At 37.4% G+C, this 24,203-nt stretch overlaps 1 protein-coding gene across 3 annotated transcripts in view; it reads right to left on the reverse strand.

Annotated features, from left to right (window-relative positions):
• Window positions 1-331: 331 nt before the first annotated feature.
• The window catches only part of EFCAB11 (EF-hand calcium binding domain 11), a 48,755-nt gene continuing 24,883 nt past the window's right edge, over window positions 332-24,203 (reverse strand). Inside the window, exon 6 of one of the 3 annotated variants that reach the window (XM_063290214.1) lies at window positions 332-637. In XM_063290214.1, coding sequence (XP_063146284.1) covers window positions 544-637 — 94 coding nt within the window. In that variant the 3' untranslated portion in view covers window positions 332-543. Of the gene's footprint in view, window positions 638-1,766; window positions 1,886-7,631; window positions 7,796-24,203 lie in introns of those variants that run through there. The other 2 variants (XM_063290215.1, XM_063290213.1) reach the window with 2 other exon arrangements.

The following is a 24,203-nucleotide window of genomic DNA, read 5'->3' on the forward strand; positions in this document are numbered from 1 at the left end:
ACCATTAGATGACAGCAAGGAGCTAAGAGCTTTCTGTATCTCTTTGCTACTATCTACTGGTTGTCCAGATTTTGCAGGCAAAATTGTTCTGAATCCCATTGTTTCCTTTTTACAGAACATCCAGATCCAATCCCAGTTCCTGATTATCTGAACTCAGAATAGGAAATCTGGATTTAGTTTGTCCAGATTGTGGTTGGCCTGGAATGGGAATGACAGAGTTCTGGGAATGAAGTGTTCTCTTCCATGTTCAGAACGAAGTGGGTTTTTCATTTAATTAACCACTTTTTCATTTTTTTTTCCTTTTCCATGTTCATGCAGTTCATAAGCTGTATCAATTGATTTTGCACATTTATTGAGGAAGAGGAACCAGAACTAAAGAAGTAATTAATGGCAAACAATACATTTCATGGACATTTGAAAAGACAGGTTTGCTTGTTTGTTTCCAGATCATATATAGATTTGTTAACTATGAAGAAAACAGTTTTGCAGCTTTTTGAAAGTGTTACTGTAGCTCTTCTTCTGCTGTTTACAACAAAATACACTTTAGGTAAGATGAGACAAATTTTCTTGCCCGTAGTTCATTGCTAATTCAAATTCATTGAAGCTAATACGGCCATCAGAATCCTGATCAACCTCCCTATAAAAGAAAAGCATTTTAGATACTTTAATTAATGAAATAGATCTATGATATTCTATAGCATGAAAATATGTGATTCTGTAAGGCAAAGACTGATCCCTAATTAACAAATATCTAAGGCAAGCACTTCAAATGTGCAAATGGACTTGTACAATTAAACTTTCTCTTTCCTTTTGTCCCCCAGAATGCCTTCAAATCTATTCGATTGTAATCCTCTGAAACTTATTTAGTGGGTATTTGGAAACTGCAGCAGAGAAGAATTCATTCTTCCAGAAGTGCCGGTTCCAAGGTAGATGGACACTTCCAGATAACACCCAATGAATCCTATACGATTAAGAATACACTGCGCTGTGTACATTGTCAAATGCTCAGATAATGAATGTATGATCTAGACTCAACACAGTACATATAAAATTTTGTAACTTTTTAAATACAGCTCTTCATATACAGCAAGTAATTGTAGAGAAATATTTAAAAATTGGGCATCTGCAAGCAAAGACTGTTCAGACTGTTCATGTAGTCTCCAGAACTTACTGTATTTTAACCAGTCATGTTAAATTTTCAACACCCAACCTGGCAATCTGGCACTTGAAAAATACAGGAATGGTATTTTACCATATATTAAGGGCTGATGATACATTGCTGAATATAAAGTTATTTGACTATTCTCTAATACAGTTTTTAATTGCTATGGTGATGGTGCCTGATAAAAGTCAAAATAGATCATTAGCATGACAGAAGAAGAGCCAATCGTGATACCATTCTAATGTTTTATCTTTTTCTGTGTGCAGAAAAACAACACTACTCTTCATTTCAAATATATTTCTTTTTTTAAACAATAAAAATAATAATTAAGTTTTTATCTGTATTCTGCAGAAATTCTCGAACTTTGGGGAACCGTAAGTGCAGACAAAATGAGGAGTAAAGCCCAGAACAATGTTGACAGCACTCCTGTCATTCCTGAGTGTACAACAGATATTTTTAACAGATATGTTAAAGCACTACAAAGGAAAAACAGTCTAGCAAACTAACAAAAAAGAATAGAACAGGATTTACAAGCTGCATAAAACTGAAGAATTTTCAACCTAACATTAGATTAATATTATACTGTAGATACTGAAACCAAGGGGGTTCTGGCGATTCCAAAGAGAGTCTTAAAAAGTTTTCATCTTTTTTTGCTTAAAGTTCAAATTTCACAATCTATACAAAGTATTATCTCTCCATGATCATTCTTTTTGGTACATTCATCTTTGGGAAAATAAATATTCAGAATCGATAACTGGCAAATAGAGGGAGAAAATGTAGAGGCAGTGAAAGACTTCGTATTTCTAGGTGCAAAGATTACTGCAGATGCTGACTGCAGTCAGGAAATCAGAAGACGCTTAATCCTTGGGAGAAGAGCAATGACAAATCTCGATACAATAGTTAAGAGCAGAGACATCACACTGACAACAAAGGCCCGCATAGTTAAAGCAATGGTGTTCCCTGTAGTAACATATGGCTGTGAGAGCTGGACCATAAGGAAGGCTGAGAGAAGGAAGATCGATGCTTTGGAACTGTGGTGTTGGAGGAAAATTCTGAGAGTGCCTTGGACTGCAAGAAGATCAAACCAGTCCATCCTCCAGGAAATAAAGCCAGACGGCTCACTTGAGGGAATGATATTAAAGGCAAAACTGAAATACTTTGGCCACATAATGAGAAGACAGGACACCCTGGAGAAGATGCTGATGCTAGGGAGAGTGGAAGGCAAAAGGAAGAGGGGCCGACCAAGGGCAAGATGGATGGATGATATTCTAGAGGTGACGGACTCGTCCCTGGGGGAGCTGGGGGTGTTGACGACCGACAGGAAGCTCTGGCGTGGGCTGGTCCATGAAGTCACGAAGAGTCGGAAGCGACTAAACGAATAAACAACAACACAATGAGTCTGGACTACTTCTTCTGTATTTATCCCATACTTTTAATATCCTGTTTATGATCAAGTCATCTGTTACAGGCTGTATAATTCTATTTATATTCAACCAAAGACATTTATGTGACATTCTGGGAATCCTGCTACTTCATCAAGTATATTCCTTAGGGCTGTAGGGGATCTCATCATTAGAAGCAGCAAATTCACCTTAGTAATACAACACGAAGAGAGAGTCAGCCTCACGTTCCCTCATCAATTTTCGGTTCCTAGAACTGAGTTAGTCATACAGGAGAGAAAACTCTCCAGGACAACTGTGCCTAATTCAAAAGAGCCTATTACATTTATAAACATTCCCCAGAATAATATTAAGCAAATATTTGTCTGAATAACTATTCTAATAAAAAATCCCAGACATTTTCTCTAAATACTTTTCAGCAGAATATGAAAGAAAAACAAAGAAAGCTTTTGAGACAATTATTTGGTTGTAGTTGTTAAGGGTAGTTCTTACATTCATTGGAAGGTGGCAGTTAATTTTTATGCTGGATCTGGATCAAGACTCTGCCATTGTACCCCCAAATTTCCCCAATTTAGCACTTAATTGCATTTTCACAAGCAAACTTAAGCCAGAGTGATTAATATGCTTCAACTATAAACTTATGGTAAAAACAAAACAAAAAAACAAAAACCAGGGTGCTTTTGCACTGAATAAAATGGTGACCAGAATAATTCTGAGGTTACAGCTATTTCCCTGTGAGGAACAGTTCAAGCTGGGCCATTTCACTTTTGAAGGACGTTGCGAGAGGACATGATAAAATTATTCATGGTGTGGAAAATGTGGATAGGAAATGTTTCCCCATCACTTAGAATACCCAAATCTGGATCATCCAAAGAAACTGAATGGTGGGAGATTCAGGGCAGAAACAAGAAAAGACATCTTCACACACCACGTGGACAAACAGTGGAGTCTTCTCCCACAAGATATAGTGATAACTGCCCATTGGATGCTTTAAAATATTAGGAAAATTCATGGAAAAGTAAGCTATAAATGGCAATTTATAATGATGTTTTTATATTATCTCCAACAAGGGAAAGTGCTGTTAAATCCATGTCTTGTTGGTTATCTAGGGCAGGACTAGATGGAATTTTGCACTGATCTAGTACAGGTTAGATAATATTGTTAAAGAAAAATAATGTATCATTGGAACATGTCCTTTAAGAGGTAACAACTACATCTGTTCGCCTTGTAAGCTACCCTGCTTTTGCTCATTGTTTGTGAAACCATTTTTTTGTTGCTGTGTATTTTTTTTAATGCTGAATTATTATATTGATGTTTGTAACTGTATTCACCACCCAGAGTCCTTACTTGAAACAGCCACATAAATTGAATAAAATATAAACAAACAAACTGAATTTGTGAGTTTCTAAGTACAATCCAGTACAAATGAGTAACTGTAATGAAAATTACATGTTTCATTTAAACATATGTTTGAAGTAGGCGAAATATTTATCTCTTTGATTCAGTAAATATAAATCAGTAGACTAGAATAACTGCTGTTTATTATTCATCAACTTTTCCTTGTAATTTTTAAAACTATTTATTTTGTGGCATTCAGCACCTAAGGCTAATCTTTTACTGGAATGGTAGAAGTTAGTATCACAACTTAACTCACTACAGAATATAAATTACCCTCTTATTAAATTAGATAATTAAAGCCTCCTGAAACTCTCCCCACCCTCCTGGCTGCATAAAGCCACCTCTCCAGCTGGAATTTTAAAATCTCAGTGTATTGTGTAAGCAGCATCAAGAATTATTATTTTTGGTATGCTCTCTGTTGCAACTGTGCCCCCTCCAATTAATAGACATCATTTCTGACGCAACACATTCTCCCACTCAATTTTCAGTGCTCTATTTCCAGACATTTTGGATATCTGAGACATTTCATTAGCTGCTGGTCTACCAGATAATTTACCGGTACCTGCAAATCTGAGCCAGATGGTAGGAATGAGAAGGAACAGAACAAGAGTAGTCTAGGCATACAGAGTAGATCATAGAATTTGCCTACTACCAAGTCAGATCATTGGTCACCAAACTCAGTATTGTCTGATGATGTGATGACTGCCTAGTCAGCTTACCATTAAATTTGATTCATACATGATTGAAGAAGAAATATCTTTAATGGAGTGTGGTATGCAATACAGTGAAAAAGTTGCGAATAGAAGTTCCCGCGCTTTCTCTAAGTTAAACAGCCCAATGAACTCACCCCCTCCCCTTTCTTCAGTATGCAGCCCCCCTTCTTGTGCCAGTTTGTTCAATTCTGTGCAGATGTCTCCAACAGCTCAGCAGCTTGACCCTGGAGGCCAGAGATAGCCCAAATAAGATGCTTTCACACTCCTGGCTTTCCCCCCTCCCACTTCTATTGACTCGCAAGTCTCGACACGTGTTGACTTCATTCATGCATGTGGGTCTGATCAGATGTTCTGGGAATGTCTGATCTGGGAGCATGACAGATTAAAGCAGTTTCGAGCATGAATCTTTCCCAGTCCTACTTGGAGAAGCTGAAGAATTCAAACTATAATCTCCTCCGTGCACAACTGCAGCTGATCTGTAGAGTACAATATAGGGAATATATCCAGTTTGCATCCATCAATTTGGTTATTTTCGCTCACTGGACAGAACAAACATCACTGTACCTGCATGTAATGGTTGCTATATTTTAGAGTGAAATTAGCACTACTGGCAATAGGCTGCATTTCTTGAAAAAGACTGTAAGAGAATATCAGCTGTGCTTTTTCCAGTTTGGGCTGCCTCCTGCAGCTGCTGTTATGGGTTTTCTTTTTATTGGTGAGGATTCTGTGTCCTTTCTCTATGTTGTAATGTAATAATTATCACAAAACTTATATTACATAATAATTGTGTCCCCATTCTATTTAACATTTATATGAAGCCACTGGATGCTACCATCAGGAGTTGTGGGACTGGGTGACACCCAGATTTACTTTGCCTTCCCTTCATCACTGAGTGTGCCAAGCTCTTTGGTTTACTCCTGCTTGGATGCAATAGTGGGCTTGATATAGAGGAGTACAGAGGTTACCTTAGAGAAAATATGAGGCAACTATTAGTAGAATATGAGCTCAGTCCAGGAAAACAGGGAAGCTGAGAAAGAAACTCAAGATTGAATTTACTGCCTTTACTGTCTTTGGTATACGTGGGAGGGAAGGAAATTTACTGTCAGATTTTCAAGATTCTGTTATTATAATCTGTGTCAATAGAGTTCTAGTATTTCTTGTGGTGTCTATTTCCTGACCTGGCCTGCTCTGAATGGCTGACATTGATGAGGTTAAAATTGAATTAAAAAAAAAATTAAAAAGTTAAAACTGAATTCTGGCAAGTCAAAGGGTTAAGTGGTTGGGGGAATATTCTAGAGGGGAATATGTTTTCCCTGAAAGGGGAGGTCTGCAATTTGGAGGTGTTCTGACTTGGTCTGGTTCTGTCCCTGCATCGTCAGGTCAGCACAGTGGTGTGGAAGGGTTACCTTTAATGGTATGTGATCTATCAATTGTGCCTCTTTTTGGAGAGGTCTAATTTGGCTTCCATTCCCCACATGTTGGTTTCCTCCTCCTTAGATAATTATAATCTTACTGGGGATGCTCTTGAAGGAAACTCAATTATAAAAGGTCCAAAATACAGTGGCCAGGCTTCTGCTGGGTGCTTCCAGAAGGAAGCAAGTGACACTTATCCTGCTAGGCTGGACTAGCTCCCAATAGATTTCCAAGTTGAGTTCAATGCATTGTATCAACTCTACCCAAGGAATAATTCGTACCAACTGTTGTATCTTGGGAACTATGACATTTGGCTAAAGGACTGCTATGTGGGACTTCCCTAAGAGAGGCTGCCAAGACAGAGGGTGCTCTTGATGGCTCTGGAATTCTCTCCCACAGTTTGATCTGCATCTTCATGGGCCTGTTTTAACTTAAGACTTAACTCCATAGCCTTTTCCCTCTAATATGCTTCTTAGTCTGTCTTGTGAATTCATATGATGACACCTTTTTATTTATATTCTACTTGATGGCTGTTTTTTAATCATGTTCTGGTATTTGATTTTTTGGGTTGGAATTTTTTTGTTGATTGGCATTTTTTGTTATTTTTCTGCTAGGAGAATAACATAAACAATTGTCAAAATAAACAAATAAGATGCATGAGCCAGCTCTTCCTTCATATCAGGTTCTTTGTCATATCCACAAAGAAGAGATTGGAAACATCTTCTTCTCTTTTTAATTTCAATTATTAATTGAATAAGCCAAAATTATAAACCACAGTTTGAAATGGGATTGTTTGGATAAAACATGGCAAACATATCACAGTTTATAAATTATAACAAATCATGGTTAGTTGAAAACAGAAGGAAATGTTTTTCATTTCCTCCTTTCAGCCATGCCATGATTGCAGAGTTCATTCCTGGAGCAGTAAATCACATATTGTATTCAGCCAGAATAAAATATTACAAGAACTATATTATTAGATAAGTGCAATGATGGTCCATGGATAACCATTAGCTGTGATAAACTTCTGAGCCGAGACTGCCTCTAGACATGATGATACAGACAAACAAATGGCTGATGTCATCTTATGCTACCCAGCATGTTGTCTTCCCTGGGACTTTTAGCTGCTAGTCCATGAATAAAAATTAAAATATTTCTTTTGAAAGACATTTTCAGAATCATAAACTATAGGTAGCACTGTTGTAAAATTACATTGTGCCATTTGTCATTATAATACAACTATTTCCTGGGATGTTAGGGAAGAAGGGAATTTCAAAAGGTCATCTAATCTATTTCCATTGCTCTTTTAAACCAGATGAGAAGGTTGATAAATGTACAATCCTTTTTCTACTTGATAAAGGTATATTTTTGCTGGCTATTATTATTATTATTATTATTTCATCAGCAAATACTGATTATCCTTTCAAACTATCAGCAAAGAATAAAACAAATAATGCAATAATGTTGATTAATTAGACACCCAACTGATGACTTGCCATAATACAATATTATTACTGTTTTCCCTTCCTCAGTGCAATCCTACAGATGCCTATAGTTTTCAGGAAAACTCACATTGTTTTTCACATACACAGGAAGGATAGATCCTTTTGTCTGATCCACCCAGACATCTGATAGATCTCGATTTCTGGAGGATACCTGGGGAGTTTCTCAAGGCATTAGTAAGCAATTCTGTCAAGGCTCTAATTGACCTTTCGAACATGTAATCAAAACAGACTGGTGGTGAGTATAAATAATAGATGAAGTTCAGTTTTAGTGCCTGAAAGTTGTGAGGGTCTAGGAGAATTAAAACAGGCTTAGACTCAGTGCCAACAAGACAGAGGGAGTATGGATGCAGAAGCCAACATATTTCAGTAGACTTTAGCCCCAGCTATAACTGAACTTCCCTATGCAGAAAACATCCACAATCCAGGATCCCTCTTGGATTCACAGCTTCTGCTGGAAGAGCAAATTGAGGCTATGGCCAGGAGGGCCTTTGCACAGCTTTATTTTGAATATTTTTGAGGGATTATTATTATTATTGGATATTATTATTGAGGGACCACCTCTCCCCAATTACATTTGCCCTTCCTATCAGATCTGGCAGAAGACGCATGCTTTGGATCCCGTCAGTTAGGGAACTACACTTGGAGGGCCTGAGGAGGCAGGCCTTCTCTGCCATGGTGCCCACCTTATGGAACATTCTACCACCCGAACTGAGGTCAGCTCCATTCCTACTTATTTTCTGGAAGTCCCTCAAGTTCCTCTATCAGCTTTGTCATCAGGCCTGGGGGTCCCAGGGGACTGGTGAGATCTTTAGGTGGCTCCCCTGTTAATCTAATTTTGTCAGGCTTCCCCCCTCCCCATCCAAGGATGGTTTCATCGTTTGATCCTGTGTGACTGCCACAATAATTTACTGCATGTCAAGAAAGGAGGGGGAGAGGTGGCTGGCAGGAATGCAAATTGCTGCTATTTGAGCTAATTGCCTGCAATCAGGGTCATGCCGGTGGATCTGTGAAGAAGGTGGGGACGGACTGTAGATACTTTTAGTGAAGCCGTTTGGTACTCCTTTCTCAGTCATGGCTTTTTCTTTTGCCCTATACATATGCTTCATTAAACCTAGAATCTGCATTTCACTTTCATGCATGAGATGGGTTTTTATTGGAACTAAAAGTGTCAGTGCTTACATAAAGCCATGACTGAGCAAAGTCTTTACCCAGGGTAGTTAATACCTCTGAGGAAAGTTAATCTCTGAGCTCCTTAGAGTCAAACTTTGACAGAATGGGACACGAGGATCTTAACAACAATGGAGTGGCAGCTGATTATTTTAACACAATTCTTCAGCACAGCAATTCCTGGAAAGTATCTAGACTGGGGTCATTCACACATACCTTGAACTCGCATCATATCATGCAAATATATATATTTGGAGGTGCTTTAGGCTGAAATCTTAAGTAAAGTAAAAAAATTATCTTTGTATTTTAAAAGGCAAATGGCTTACTTTGGCTAATCACTTCAGGCAAAAAGGGAGGAACACAACCGAATACAGTGCAAGTAACTAAGAAGACAAAACTGTTCTTGCTTGCTTCTTACTTTAATATGCTTCTTAATAAAAGTATAAACAAGAACTGAAGCGGCAATGAATTTATAACAAATTCTAAGAACCCACAGGCCTCTCCAGTCATGCACTCAATATGCTTTCTGTTTTGCATGCTTATTCCAACATGCTCATACCTCTTTTACTGACGGTACCTCCTATTGCCATGTATTATTTATTTTATTATTTATTTAGAAAACCCAACATTGAAAAACAGATCTCAGATGGAACAGTTAAAAGCAGTTTATGATAAACTAAAAACAATCAATTTATATTGAATTACATAAATAAATAAAAGCTTCTAAAAATAACATGCTTAAAAGCATAAACAGCTTAAAAGCTGTGAAACAGGGCAAAATAATGCCAAATCTGTAGGCACAGAAGCACCACTTTAATGAGTGCCTACACGACTAGATAAATCTTAAGCTACTGCTTGAAGATTAAAAAAACTCAGTGCCACCCACATCAGAACTGGGACGGCATGCCACGATGTTGGTAAAGGACTATCACATAATTTAAGTAGTATTGCTTCTTGTTGGAGAATGTATATTGTCAAACCTTTATTGTTAGTCAGTGACCACCTTCATCCTCTATCCTTTCTTTAGGCCTTTTAAGCATGCCAGTTTTTATTTCTGTCATGTGAAAAATATTGGTTGCTACCCGTATAAAGGGCTCTGAGATGAGAAAGTGGAAGAATGCCACTCATGCCTCCTAAAGCATCACAATTCTTATCTGCTATGATCAGTTCTAGGGACGCGGTGGCGCTGCGGGTTAAACCGCTGAGCTGCTGAGCTTGCTGATCAGAAGGTCGGCGGTTCGAATCCTCATGACGGGGTGAGTTCCCGTTGCTAGTCCCAGCTCCTGCCAATCTAGCAGTTCAAAAACATGCAAATGTGAGTAGATTAATAGGTACTGCTTTGGCGGGCAGGTAACGGCGTTCCGTTTAGTCATGCCGGCCACATGACCATGGAAGTGTCTACAGACAAACGCCGGCTCTTCGGCTTTGAAGCGGAGATGAGCACCGCCCCCTAGAGTCGGACACGACTGGACTTAATGTCAAAGCAAACCTTTACCTTTACCTATGATCAGTTCTAGGAGGAAGAGATACATGATAGCAACACTTTTGCTCCTACTGCCAAAGCAGGTCAGGAGACCAAGACTAATAGACACTTGTAGAGGAACTGAGGAAGCAAATGAAAGCCATACAGAAGAGAGGAATATCATAGAAGATAATTTGAATACCAAGCTCAGGGTTATAGAAGTCTTAAGTACAACAATGTTTTACAAAGGAGTTGGGGAAAAGTTAATGAAAGCTTGATTAAAATAATACTTATGATCGACAAATATTGAGAAATTATAAAAAAGCATTTTTTTACAAGCTTAAACTGGAAGCTGAACAGTTACTGCAGTACTACTGTACTGGCAAACTGATTGAACACTTAATGCACGGAGCCCTGCTGGGATGAAATGACCTACTGACTGATGTTTCAACGATGGCAACTTTTTCAGTAATGTCTTTTCCTCTAATAAATCAGCCACTCCTATCTATTTCTAATGCTTGTACCTTTGTTGATGAGCTTCCTGCAGTGCTCTGCAATTTAGTCAGAAACATGAGTATTAATTTCACTTTTTAAAAATATTGCTAAAGAAAATGAAATAAATACTTAACAAATGTAGAACAACTATTTAAAAAATGATAATGCTTTTGTAGAATATAGTATAGCTCTACCAACAATCAAATCCCTCATTTTGAGAGATGGAACGATCAAGGAAACATTTTAGTTGTCAAAATATCAAGATGTTAAGATCTTACTCCAGTTTTTTCAGCAATAAACTAGTTGAAAAATGAGGGGATTAAATACCAAAGGCAATATGCGAGATGAGCGGTAGAGAAATTAAATAAATAAATAAATAAATATTGTACTGAAGAAAAGGATTCAAAAATTAAATAGAACTGGTTCCTTTGTATTTGAAATTCTTTCTTTTATGTTATAGGATCCCAACTCAAACTATGTAATTAAGGAAAGCAATGTTTTATTATTTCTGGGCAAGGAGTTTAAAGAAAAACAAGGAAGCAAGAAAGCAACTTCCACTGACGGTTAGGATACTCATATAACATTTTTTAGAATAAACACTCATGTGCACATAAATCAAGTCTTCGATTAAATCAAGATGAAAGCCATTCGCTTACCACATACACATAGTGACACTGTGTTCTGCACATAGGAAGTGATCTTAAAAGTCATTAAACGTTTACTGGAAACCAAAGATTAAAAAAAAAAACTGTGTAGTCTTTTTAACTCCTGATTAGTCTTAAACAGGTAAGTAATTGGTAATAAGTTTTCAGAATCTTACCTGTCTCTTGGCTGTACGTGGAATAGCAGGGATTCATTATAGATATTTTTTGTGCAAAGCATGTGCTCAGCCACAATTTACAGCTCTTCCAGCTCTTGTGGCATTGAAGCAGATCAGCCAAGGAACTATCATATGTCTACGCATGAACTAGACACTTAGACTTGAATGTGTAAATAGTACTAGCTTTTTTGTCACTGGCACACACAAGACAGACTTCAGTGGATTAGTTTGGGGCTACAAAGAAGCCTTTAGATCAGCCTTTCTCAACCTTTTGGTTGAGAAAGGACAATCTAAAGGCTTCTTTGTAGCCTCAAACTAATCCACTGAAGTCTGTCTCGTGTGTGCCAGTGACAAAAAAGCTAGTACTATTTACACTTTGGAGGAACCCTTGAAATATTTTTCAGGCCTTGGGGAACCCCTGCACATTCAGGCTCAAATATAGGCAAGAAGTTACAAATTGTTATATTTGTTTCATGTGTAGGCTTGTATATATGCATTAACAGTGTTCTTAAACTAAAACTAAAGAATGAAACTTATCTCTTTAATGTGAAGCTGCCTGAATTTGAAATAATTTTTTAAATAAATTGTGACCTCCCGGGGAACCCCCAGTGACCTTTTGCAGAACCCTAGGGCTCCACGGAAACCTGGTTGAGAAACCCTGCTTTAGATTCTGAATATAAAGTTATACACTATGATAGTGATTTCCAGCTTCTCTTCAGTGGCCCACCATTAGTTTAAGAAAGGTAGACTAAGGTGCATATGACAAAATAACAAAATAATATATTGTCATATGCAGACTACTCTAAGAGAGCTATCTAAGCTAATCTTAAGTATGATGAGATAAGGGAAATGGGTCAATGATAGTCATAATTTATTCTTCTATTCCAACTGCTGAAGAACTTTTCACTCTATTCAGTATTTTTCAGGAAAATAAGTCAATGAAGATTCTCAGTCATCCAGGTGGAATTGTCTGTAGGCTGAGTCATGGCAACTGGATTTATTTTTGGTTGAAACGTTTCACTGCTTGTCCAAGCAGCTTCTTCAGTCTGGGCAAAGGTTGGTAAAGGGACCCCATATATGTCTTCCAGGGTGGCTGCATTGTCCCTACACCTGAATGGCTTGTTAATTGTGCCATGGGGGTGTGGATTGTCTTTGGGATGTCTTACTCCTAAATCCCTTGTTCATCCCCAAGTGGATCGTTAAGAGTGGCCTTCCTGGTAAACTTGTGAAGTGGTCTTAATCTTCCTGGGGGCTAATGAAAGGGCAGCATGAAAAATGGGGGACAAGTTGTGTCTGAGGCCTCCGCCTCTATTGAGGGAAGGATTTTCCACTTTGGCATGAATGGATTCCTTAACCCCTCTCTCAAACCACCTATCTTCTCTGTCCAAAATGTGAACACTGTTGTCCTCAAATGAGTGTCCTTTTTCTTTTAGATGAAGGTAAACTGCTGATTCTGGTCCTGTGGTGTTGCTCCTCCTGTGTTGGGCCATCCTCTTGTGTAAAGGCTGTTTGGTTTCTCCAATGTAGAGCTCAGAGTACTCCTCACTGCACTAGATTGCATATACTACGTTGCTCCTCTTATGTTTCAGTGTTGGATCTTTAGGTGTACAAACCTCTGTCTTACTGTGTTAGTGGGTTTGAAAAATACAGATATGTGGTGTTTTCCAAATATCCGTTTTATCCTTTCCAACACACTGGCCATGTAAGGAATGACCAGGCTCTTCCATTGACTCTGAGTATCAGCCCTGTCTGCCGTTGCTTTGGGTCTAGGGGTAGACTTAGATTTAATGTCCCCTCACCAACCTTTGCCCAGACTGAAGAAGCTGCTTGGACAAGCAGAGAAACGTTTCTATCAAAAAAAAAGAAATCCAGTTGCCATGACTCAACCTACAGACTATTTTTCAGGAAGCTATAATCCAGCTAGAACAAAAGCAAATTGATAAAAAAAAATATGCTTTCAGTTGCACAGACTTTTCACAATAACAGTACCTTCCATAAAAGAGGCAATGAACTACACCATGCTAATTTTAACAGATGGCACTGTAAGGGGAGAAGGAGAAGGAAAAGGAGGAAGAGGAGGAGGAGAAAACTGAAGAAATAAATGTGCAAAATCTATGCCTCTGACTGAGCAACTGAAATTATGTTTTTGTCAGTAACATCGCAAACGTTCTACAAACTTCAAGAAATGATCCAAACTACTTGGGTTTTTTGGGATATATTTCACAACTTATTATGAGTGCAATATTCCTGAATTAACAAATATTAGGTAGGCTAGAAATCTGAATCAAAATATTTAAATTTCAAAAGACAAATTATAAACTATTAGAGAACTGAACTTCTTAACTTTCAGCAGTTTATCTAATACCATATTTCACATATATGTAAATCTATAATGTTAAAGATGCTAATGAAATCTTAAAGTAAACAAAATGCAAATTATTTTGCAGAAACTGCCATATCTTCCTTTAGTTAACTGACATTGCAACAATATTTAACAGTTATAAAATATTAATTGGTGACTTCTGGGTAATGCTGGTGATCATTAATATGAGCTAATGGTTTGCTATCCATGCTGTTAGCTTCTTCAGAGCAACCTGAAATGTACTTGGCAATAGAAGTTACATCCCCATATACTGATTATGTTCAATGGAGCAAAATGCCCAGAATTATAAAAGATAAACTACTGCAAGGCAAATAGATCAGAATAAAAAAACCATACCATTCAGATGTAATTGTCAGGATGAGAAAAGCAAAAGAGTGAGATTTGGAATGGTGGACAAAACAGAACTACTCCTCTTTAATAAGGTTAAATTTCTAAAATTAAGTACCAAGGGAGTGTATAAAATCAAATGGAGGTGTGGGGGTAGTTACATTGGGCAAATTGAATGTTCCATAGGATGTGGAATTAAAGCACATGAGTGGAACACTAGCCTTAAAAACAGGGCAGTCAGCACTGACTGATCACCAATCATAAGGGCCAAATCAAAAATAGAATGTCAGCATCCTGGAACAAGATAACAGATATTTTCCTAATATTATGAGAGATGCACCAGAAATATATAAACATACAAATAATTTAAATAAGGAGAAAGGTTATCAGCAGTCACGTACATAGCAATTAGCAATTGGTTGTGGACATTTCCTGTCCCAGGAAAGGAGGCAGTATATAAGATCACGACACCTGTTACTGAGTTTAGTTTCAGTTCTGCTCTGAAGCAGCAAGCAACATAACTAATGAAACTCAGCATGTATTCATTGTCTCATATGGCATTACCCAGAAGCCATTTTGCCAAAATACAGCCGCCGTGAAAACCTACATTCTAAAAATATTAAGGCTGAGCTTAAAAATAGAAATAGCAGTAGTATTTTTACTGGGTATGCTCTTATACTTAAGGGCAGCATAAGAAGACATTATTGTCACATAAACAAGTGTGTCTATCTGTTTGTCTTTACCTACCCCCAGCACTTCCATAATTTAAATTGGTATTGGGTACTACAACCAAAAAGAATGGTTTTGCAGCTTTATAAAAGACCTGAAAAAGAAGCATTTTAAGGAACTTTTTAAGCCTCATGAACCTCTTCGTATCCTGGTTCCCCTGTCCTTCAATTTTAATTATTCATAAGATCAATTATTCCTTTGGAAGTGATACTATTAATTACAGTACATTAGTCACCATTGCTTTAAAATGTTGATCCTAGGAAACTGCCAACACAGAATATAATGCTGGGTGGAAAATTACATTCCTTCTAACATTTGTTGACACAATGAATATTAGGATCAATCTGTAGAAATATATTTTATAAAAAAAAAATGCTACAGCTTATAGTCATTAACAAAAACCAATTATTTAGGAGGTCAAAACAGAGTTGTTCACATTTAGATTTTCTTAGACCATATTATTCCCTACCCTCAGTGAGTGATCCCCCCCATCTGTTTAAATATACAAACTCACATAAAGGTTTCAGACAGCTAGATAATATAGATTGCTATTATAACTGTCCTCTCAGATGGAGCAACAGAACTTTATATTCAGCATATGCAATTGCATAAAATATGCACTTTAAAAAACACTGATGTGCTCTAATGTTTATTAACAGACAATTGTGCCATACAGCTACAAATCAGAAAATTGATAGAAATTATACTACATTAATCTATACTTTCAACATCTGCTTAACTATTGATTAAATTACGTCAGCTTTGTTCACAATAAAGTGTTAATAAATAGAGACAAATACAAACTTAGGGATGTTTTGCTCTATTCAGAAAAAAAGTATATACCACTCAAACTTTTTCAAATTCCATTAATTTCATTGGAAAGCAATCAATATTCTGGGCACTGTCTCACAAAACTGTCTCACAAAAATCTAAAGGACTTAACAAGAGCTAAGGTTTCTCTAGATCAGAGCTTTCCAAACTTTTCATGTTGGTGACAAACTAACACACTGCAGGTGCGGCCGCGTCACCGGAAGTCACGTGGAATCAGCTGTTTCGACCCGATTACGCATACTGCACATGCGCAGTACCTGTATGATCCCTTGACCGCGTGACACACCTACATACTGCAGCTGACACACTAACATGTCGCGACACACAGTTTGGAAAGCTCTGCTCTAGATCCTCCTTGTAGTTGTGTTCATTGAAATATTTCAGTGAACACAACAATGAACACAACAATGTAAAAATACTGTTTAGTTTTACAAAACAGTCCTAGCAATGAGATCCATTGTCTCTTTTGATGTGCAGGTAAAAAACATGTTTATGGGCAAGATTAAAAGCAAAATACCTTCAGATGAAAACTGTCATAACTTAACCTAGAGGCCTGTTTGTGGAAAATAAAAGAATATTGATAGTGTACCAATCTTACATGAGTTTGCTATTTGTGAACTTATTAGTTCATTTTTGCTCAGTTTAAGTAAAAACATTAGAAAGAACCAATTTCCTTCAGTGAAGCTGGTGGCACTTTCAGACATGCATAGCCCTATGTAGAAAAGTATCTATACATCACTTGTGAGAATATTTATTATTATGAAAAACTAATACATAATGTGTAAACCTTAGCTAAGAGTGTTTATTCATTTGTTACGTATCCTATCTTTCATTCATCTCCTGTTATTTAAAACAAATTTAGATTGTTTAAAAATATCACTTTTCAAGGTCTTTTTTCACCACAAACTGCCCCTAAGTTATGATTATGAATATCAGTGTACACGCTGAATATCTTACTCACTGCTAAGCAGAACTCATTTACTATCTGTGCAGATGCCTACTACTGATGCTACCTAAGTAGGACAAACACACACACAAACAGAGTTTACAAAGTAAAACAGTAGACTTAACAGCAGTTTTGAACATTATGCTAAAAACACATGACATAGATATATTTTATAACTGTAGAAATGAAACTTCATTCAGATCAATACATTTTAACACCAAAGCAAGAGTATAGTTAATATTAATAACACACACACATATATTGAATTTACAACACTTATATCTTTCATAGTTTCTCATAATATGAAATAGGTGGTTGATTACTGTTTTCATTATCAGAGTATTTTATAAAATCATACCATACAGAAAAAAGTATTTTTCTCCCTTATTTTCTTCATCTGATTTCAATTTATATGTTAATTTTTCCATTATTGCACTAGACCATATGTTATCATACCAATTTTTCTTACGTGCCCCTTCTAGAAGTTTCCAATATTTTGCTATTACTAATCTAGCAGCCATTCATAAAAATTGTAATAGTGCTTTGCATTTCAGATTTGTATCATTATCGGAACTAATGATAAAAGGCATAAATGTTTTCCCTATTCTTTGATTAGCAATTAATGCAATTTCCTGAAATATCATATTCTAAAATTTACTAACTTTTGACCATGACCTTCACAGATGTAAAAAGGTACTTCATCCTGTCAACCCCTCCAAAATTGAATGTTTAGATTTCTTATGTGTTTGTTTTCATAATAAATGATATATTAACTAGGGTAAGATGCCAGGAGGGTAAAATCTTTGAATGGGTTTCCTGCAAAGTTATTGAGGGCAACCTATTATGCTAATAGTATAAAACCAAATAAAGGACATGTGACTTATAACATGTTTAACATTGCAACAATTTTGATCCCTCGGAAGGTCTATACTGCTGCAAGTAAGTTTTGCAAATTAGAATCTTGAACTGACAGTTTTTCTTTTGGGCTTTGAAGCTAAAATAATCTAGGAAAAGGAGAAGAAAGAGGAAATCATAGTGGTCTCATCAGTGAGCTGTTAGATCTAAGTATCACCGCTCTAACAGTGTTTAATAACCTGATATGTCAGATGAAAACACAGAAATACCAATAATAGTGGAAACTTATTCCCAAATATCATTATTTAGGAATGTAAAACTGTCTGCTTCTTCAACATTTCTGTATTATAACATTTCTATCTACCAATCTCTTGCCAAAAAATTATATATGTAAATTGGCCCTCTAAGTATTTATTCTTCTTAAAGGAGAGGAAACTTTCAATAATATTCTTTTTGGTTTCTCTAAACTTGCTTTTTCTACATAATTTTTCCTTTTAAATTAGCCCCAACTTTCCAATTGTATAAGTGGGCCTTCCCCCTTTTTTTAACCTTGATTTTGTCCCTATATGTGTATACGAATAAAGCAAGAGTTTTATTCATATATACAAAATAGTAGTCAGTTTGCCTTCAGCAAAGGATTGTTACCTTGTTGTGGTGCTGGAGCTTCAGCACCTCAATGATGCCATGAGCTAAACCGTGAAGGGCCACCCAAGACGGGAAGGTCATGACAGAGAGATCAGACTAAATGCGATCCCTGGGGAAGGTAATGGCAACCCACCCCAGCATTCTTGCCGTGAAAACTCAATGGATCAGTACAACCAGAGATATGTCAGTATACCATCGGAAGATGAGACCCCCAGGTCGGAAGATGGTCAAAATGCTACTGGGGAGGAACAGAGGATAAGTTCAACTAGCCCCAGACGTGATGACGCAGCTAGCTCAAAGCCGAAAGGACGGCTAGCGGCCAACGGTGCTGGTGGTGAACGGTGAATCTGATGTTCTAAGGATCAAAACACCATTGGAACCTGGAATGTAAGATCTATGAGCCAGGGCAAATTGGATGTGGTTATTGGTGAGATGTCAAGATTAAGGATAGACATTTTGGGCGTCAGTGAACTGAAATGGACTGGAATGGGCCACTTCACATCAAATGACCACCAGATCTACTACTGTGGACAAGAGGACCACAGAAGAAATGGAGTAGCCTTCATAATTAATAGTAAAGTGGCTAAAGCAGTGCTTGGATACAATCCAAAAAATGATAGAATGATCTCAATTCGAATTCAGGGCAAGCTGTCATGAGTACTGATGGCGAGCGGGAGGGGGCCTCTATCCAGGGGGGAAAACGCATGCGTAGTACTGAGGAATTAAGCAGCCATTCAAAGAGACACAGATCAGACCCGCCTTAACTTTTGGGGTTTATCTGTCTGGGTTTTCCCACGCTTCTTCAGTTTGTTAGGATTGATGTCCTAACTGTCAGGAATCACGCTGAGACGAGGAGTAGGTCTCTAGTGTTTATTGCTGCTACATAAGTCAGAATCCTAACAAACTGAAGAAGCATGGGAAAACCCAGACAGATAAACCCCAAAAGTTAAGGTGGGTCTGATCTGTGTCTCTTTGAATGGCTGCACGCGGATTCGAACCGCCGACCTTCCGATCGGCAAGCTCAGCAGCTCAGTGGTTTAACCCGCAGCGCCACCGCGTCCCTTGCATGCTATATGCCAGCAAATTTGGAAAACACAAAATGGCCATCAGACTGGAAAAAATCAACTTATATCCCCATACCAAAAAAGGGAAACACTAAAGAATGTTCAAACTATCGAACAGTGGCACTCATCTCACATGCCAGTAAGGTAATGCTCAAGATCCTGCAAGGCAGACTTCAGCAATTCATGGAGCGAGAATTGCCAGATGTACAAGCTGGGTTTAGAAAAGGCAGAGGAACTAGGGACCAAACTGCCAATATCCGCTGGATAATGGAAAAAGCCAGGGAGTTTCAGAAAAACATCTATTTCTGTTTGATTGACTATTCTAAAGCCTTTGACTGTGTGGGCCATAACAAATTGTGGCAAGTTCTTAGTGGTATGGGGATACCAAGTCATCTTGTATGCCTCCTGAAGAATCTGTATAAGGACCAAGTAGCAACAGTAAGAACAGACCACGGAACAACAGACTGGTTTAAGATTGGGAAAGGTGTATGGCAGGGCTGTATACTCTCACCCTGCCTATTCAGCTTGTACACAGAACACATCATGCGACATGCTGGGCTTGAGGAATCCAAGGCTGGAGTTAAAATCGCTGGAAGAAACATTAACAATCTCAGATATGCAGACGATACCACTTGGATGGCTGAAAGTGAAGAGGAGCTGAGGAGCCTTATGATGAAGGTGAAAGAAGAAAGTGCAAAAGCTGGCTTGCAGCTAAACCTCAAAAAAACCAAGATTATGGCAACCAGCTTGATTGATAACTGGCAAATAGAGGGAGAAAACGTAGAGGCAGTGAAAGACTTTGTATTTCTAGGTGCAAAGATTACTGCAGATGCTGACTGCAATCAGGAAATCAGAAGACATTTAATCCTGGGGAGAAGAGCAATGACAAATCTCAATAAAATAGTTAAGAGCAGAGACATCACACTGACAACAAAGGTCCGCATAGTTAAAGCAATGGTATTCCCAGTAGTAACATATGGCTGCGAGAGCTGGACCATAAGGAGGCTGAGAGAAGGAAGATAGATGCTTTGGAACTGTGGTGTTGGAGGAAAATTCTGAGAGTGCCTTGGACTGCAAAATCAAACCAGTCCACCTCCAGGAAATAAAGCCAGACTGCTCATTTGAGGGAATGATATTAAAGGCAAAACTGAAATACATTGGCCACATCATGAGAAGACAGGACACCCTGGAGAAGATGCTGATGCTAGGGAGAATGGAGGGCAAAAGGAAGAGGGGCCGACCAAGGGCAAGATGGGTGGATGATATTCTAGAGGTGACGGACTTGTCGCTGGGGGAGCTGGGGGTGTTGACGACCGACAGGAAGCTCTGGCGTGGGCTGGTCCATGAAGTCACAAAGAGTCGGAAGCGACTAAACGAATAAACAACAACAGTCAGTTTGCATGATCTACTGATAATAAATTTTAAAATTTTAATGCAGATTTATACAAGGGAAGATAAAATACCATGTCCAATAAATAAAAATACTCTCATACTATTTCCAATACTAAAACGAAAATGCTTCACTTTTGAATTTGACACCGACTGCCACCTCTAACAATATTTCCACAGAATGGAAGCAAAAGCTTGATGCACTTCAGCATTAAAAAAAAAAGATATATTATAAAGCAAACTATATGTGACAAAATGAAAACATTACCTTTCGTTCTATTATTCCATTACTTAAATATGTTTCTTTTTACAATTTTATTTTTATCCATGATTGAAAACATTTAAAATATCATGACCAAACCAGGTTCCATTTCAGAAGGAACGATATAAACAAAATACAACAATAAGAGCAGACAGCCCATGAAAGAATATTGTCAACAAGGAGACTATATTCTTTGACATAAAAATGTGAGGTAGCACAAAATGTAAGCTGTTCCTATTTGTTTGGTTGAGTTTTCTTGCTGGTTTCACTCACATACCTACCAACACGACTACCAGAAATTTAACGAACAGTGATATTTTGATACTTTGAAATAAGTTGCAAAGCTGTAGTGCTTAGTATCAAGGACCAACTTTTGGCTCAGCTTCATTTCACTTACAGATTTCAACCCCCGGAACATGGGAGGGAGACAGAAGAGTGAAAACAAGCACCCTGAAATATGGGCTAAAATAAACACGTTTTGAATCAGAAATGGGGAACTTGTGGCCCTGTTTAGGCATTATCCAATCCTACTTTTTACTGCTAACAGTAGTAGGCAAACCACATTGCTAATTCCAGGCCAAGATTGAGAGTGTCTTCCACTGTAGCTGCCAGCACATCCCGTTGCCAACAAAATGCATCTCCATGTGTAGGATGGCTGTGGGTTGATGGGGGCCAGCACCTACAACCTTACAACAGGAATCATGATTGCCATCAATAGTTTTACAAACATATTGCTGTAAGAATGCCTGACGTTTCCAAAGTGTAATGGGAATGTGGATGTTTGACCAGCAGTGTCAAGCTTAGCCTTCCCCAGTGTTTCTCAATGTTAGTGACTTTAAGATGTGTGGACTTCAACTCCCAGAATTCCCTGTGAATAGGGAATTCTGGGAGTTGAAGTCCACACATCTTAAAGTTGCTGAGGAACACTGGCCTATCCCAATAAGTAATCTGTCAGGATAACCCCACCTAGTGGAACTCCACTTACCTGTTTTCAAATGGTTGCTTGAGAAGTGAATGGGTGTGCAATACATAATATAGAAAGGCAATCAGATGTGTCTTTCCTACAACTCCCAGGAGGAAAGATTCATGGCCTAGGCCATCTCTGCTTAAACCATTTTTCTTTGTAACAAACCTCTTGAGCTTAGAGAAAGCAATGCTACGCCAGATTCTACTCATGGTTCTTTTTCTAGATAACATTTTTTTTTAAAAATTGAAAAGACTTCATGTATTTAACATGTTTTTCATACCATTTTATTTCTCAGCCATAATAATATAATGTTTTGGTTGAGACAATAAGGAGAACTCTGGAGTTGCAATGATTTATGTTGTTGTTTTTACATTGTTTTCAGTTAACAGTTTTGAACTGAAATGTTTTATATGGCTGCATTTTATTCAGGATGGGATTGCATATTTTTGCCTTTTATTGTTTATATGTATTCACTAGAGATGATAATATTATGAAAAACTAAATAGACACACTTTTAAAAAGTAAGCCATACACAATAATTTTTACTAGGCAATTTCATGGAAGAATGGGTTTTTACAATTCCTAGAACATCAAAACAACTACCACTATTTTCTACCTAACACTTTCACATCTGTTACTCGGCAACAAACTTTACTGCTAATGTCATCATAGTTAACTAGGATACAGTAATTTTCTCCCAGGTAATAGTTTCTAGTAAGCAGTGGGAATTTTTATTTCCAGTTGTGGACGCAGTGTTGGTAGGATAGCAGTTTTCTAAAAGTTCTACAAATACTTGTGTAAGCAGTGTTCCCAACTGGTAATAGACAGTTATTAAATATTTCTTCCTATGTGAACTTTCGAAGTGCTGTGCAAAGCAAAATGAATTCAGCCTTTTCTAAAAGGAAGAAGAAAAAGTGTTGGTTTTGCCCTCATAAGTCTGTGATTATGAAATGGCAGAAAAAAATTAAAGGTAGCACAGACAGAAATTTCAAAGACTTTTCTACTACATACATACATATTAATGACAGATTAAATATATTAAAACGTACAGACAAATGGAAGTAAACTCCACTTTCAATCTTACTTACACTTTTCCAATTATTTGTACTTTTTTCAAAATATAAACAGTAAAGTTCTTTAATAACCACCGATTTAAGAAGTTTTTCAAGTATTGCCTTAATAGTAAAGTGTGAATACCCTATCTATGGTTTCTAATGCTAACAGCAGCAGAATATACAGGCTTTCTACAAGGCAAATATCAAATCAGGATTCTCAACCAAGTTCTCATAATCTCTTCGCAAATGCTGATCATTCTTCTGTCTTTCCACACTACTTATGATCTTGGCTCTCATCTTTTTGTTAGATATTTATTTAAAACATTTGTGTTCCACCTCCCATTGAAGAAAATCTCAAAATGATTTAATCCTCTTTTTCCTCTGTTCTTTTCCTTACCCATCCATTTTTCACAGATTTCGCTTTTGCCAGTATCCATATAGATTCATCTACGGTTCTGTGAAAAAGTGTTTGCTCCCTTTTGTATTTTTTTTTATGTTTCTGTATTTTTGCCACTGAATGTTTTCAGAGTTTCATGTGGATCCTCCTAATAAATAAAAATGTGAATGAACAGGTAACATTAAATTTTGATGCTTGCTTAATTTATTTTATAAACAACGTCATCTAACATGATGGGCCAGTGTGAAAAAGTATCATTAACACCCCCCACTGTCCCCAGTTCAGTCAATTCAATTGAAGAAATAACTTAGACCAGTTCTCTGACCTGGTCTCTTAGCGCAGATTTGGGGCATTCCTACATTATATAAATCTCACCTTTTACTCCTCTAATCTTAGTGAAGTCATTCTAATACAGATTCTAGAGGCATAATGCCCTGTTCAAAATAAATTTCCAAAGACCTCTATATTGAAAAAAATATTTATTTTTATTTGTTTATTGAATTTATATAGCCGCCCATCTCACTTGCATGTGACTCTGGGCGGCATGCACAATTTGTTACTTATTAGCTGGTAAAGGGTACAAACCCATTGGGAGGGGGTTGGACTGTTATGACTGATTTTGTCTGGGCTGTTATGCTTTGTGGTTATGTTTTTAATTGTTTTAAACTGCATATGGGATGTTATAAACCACCCAGTCTTTTGAAGTGGGGCAGCTATAATAAATCTGATAAATAAATTTCTAAAGTTCAGAGACTCCAGAACTTAGTGTTGAAATGAAGATTTAAGCCAATAGTGAATCTTCCCAAGTGTGGCCATGT

This window comes from Candoia aspera, chromosome 1 (genome assembly GCF_035149785.1).
Source record: "Candoia aspera isolate rCanAsp1 chromosome 1, rCanAsp1.hap2, whole genome shotgun sequence".
In the NCBI taxonomy this organism is placed as follows: Eukaryota; Metazoa; Chordata; class Lepidosauria; order Squamata; family Boidae; genus Candoia; species Candoia aspera.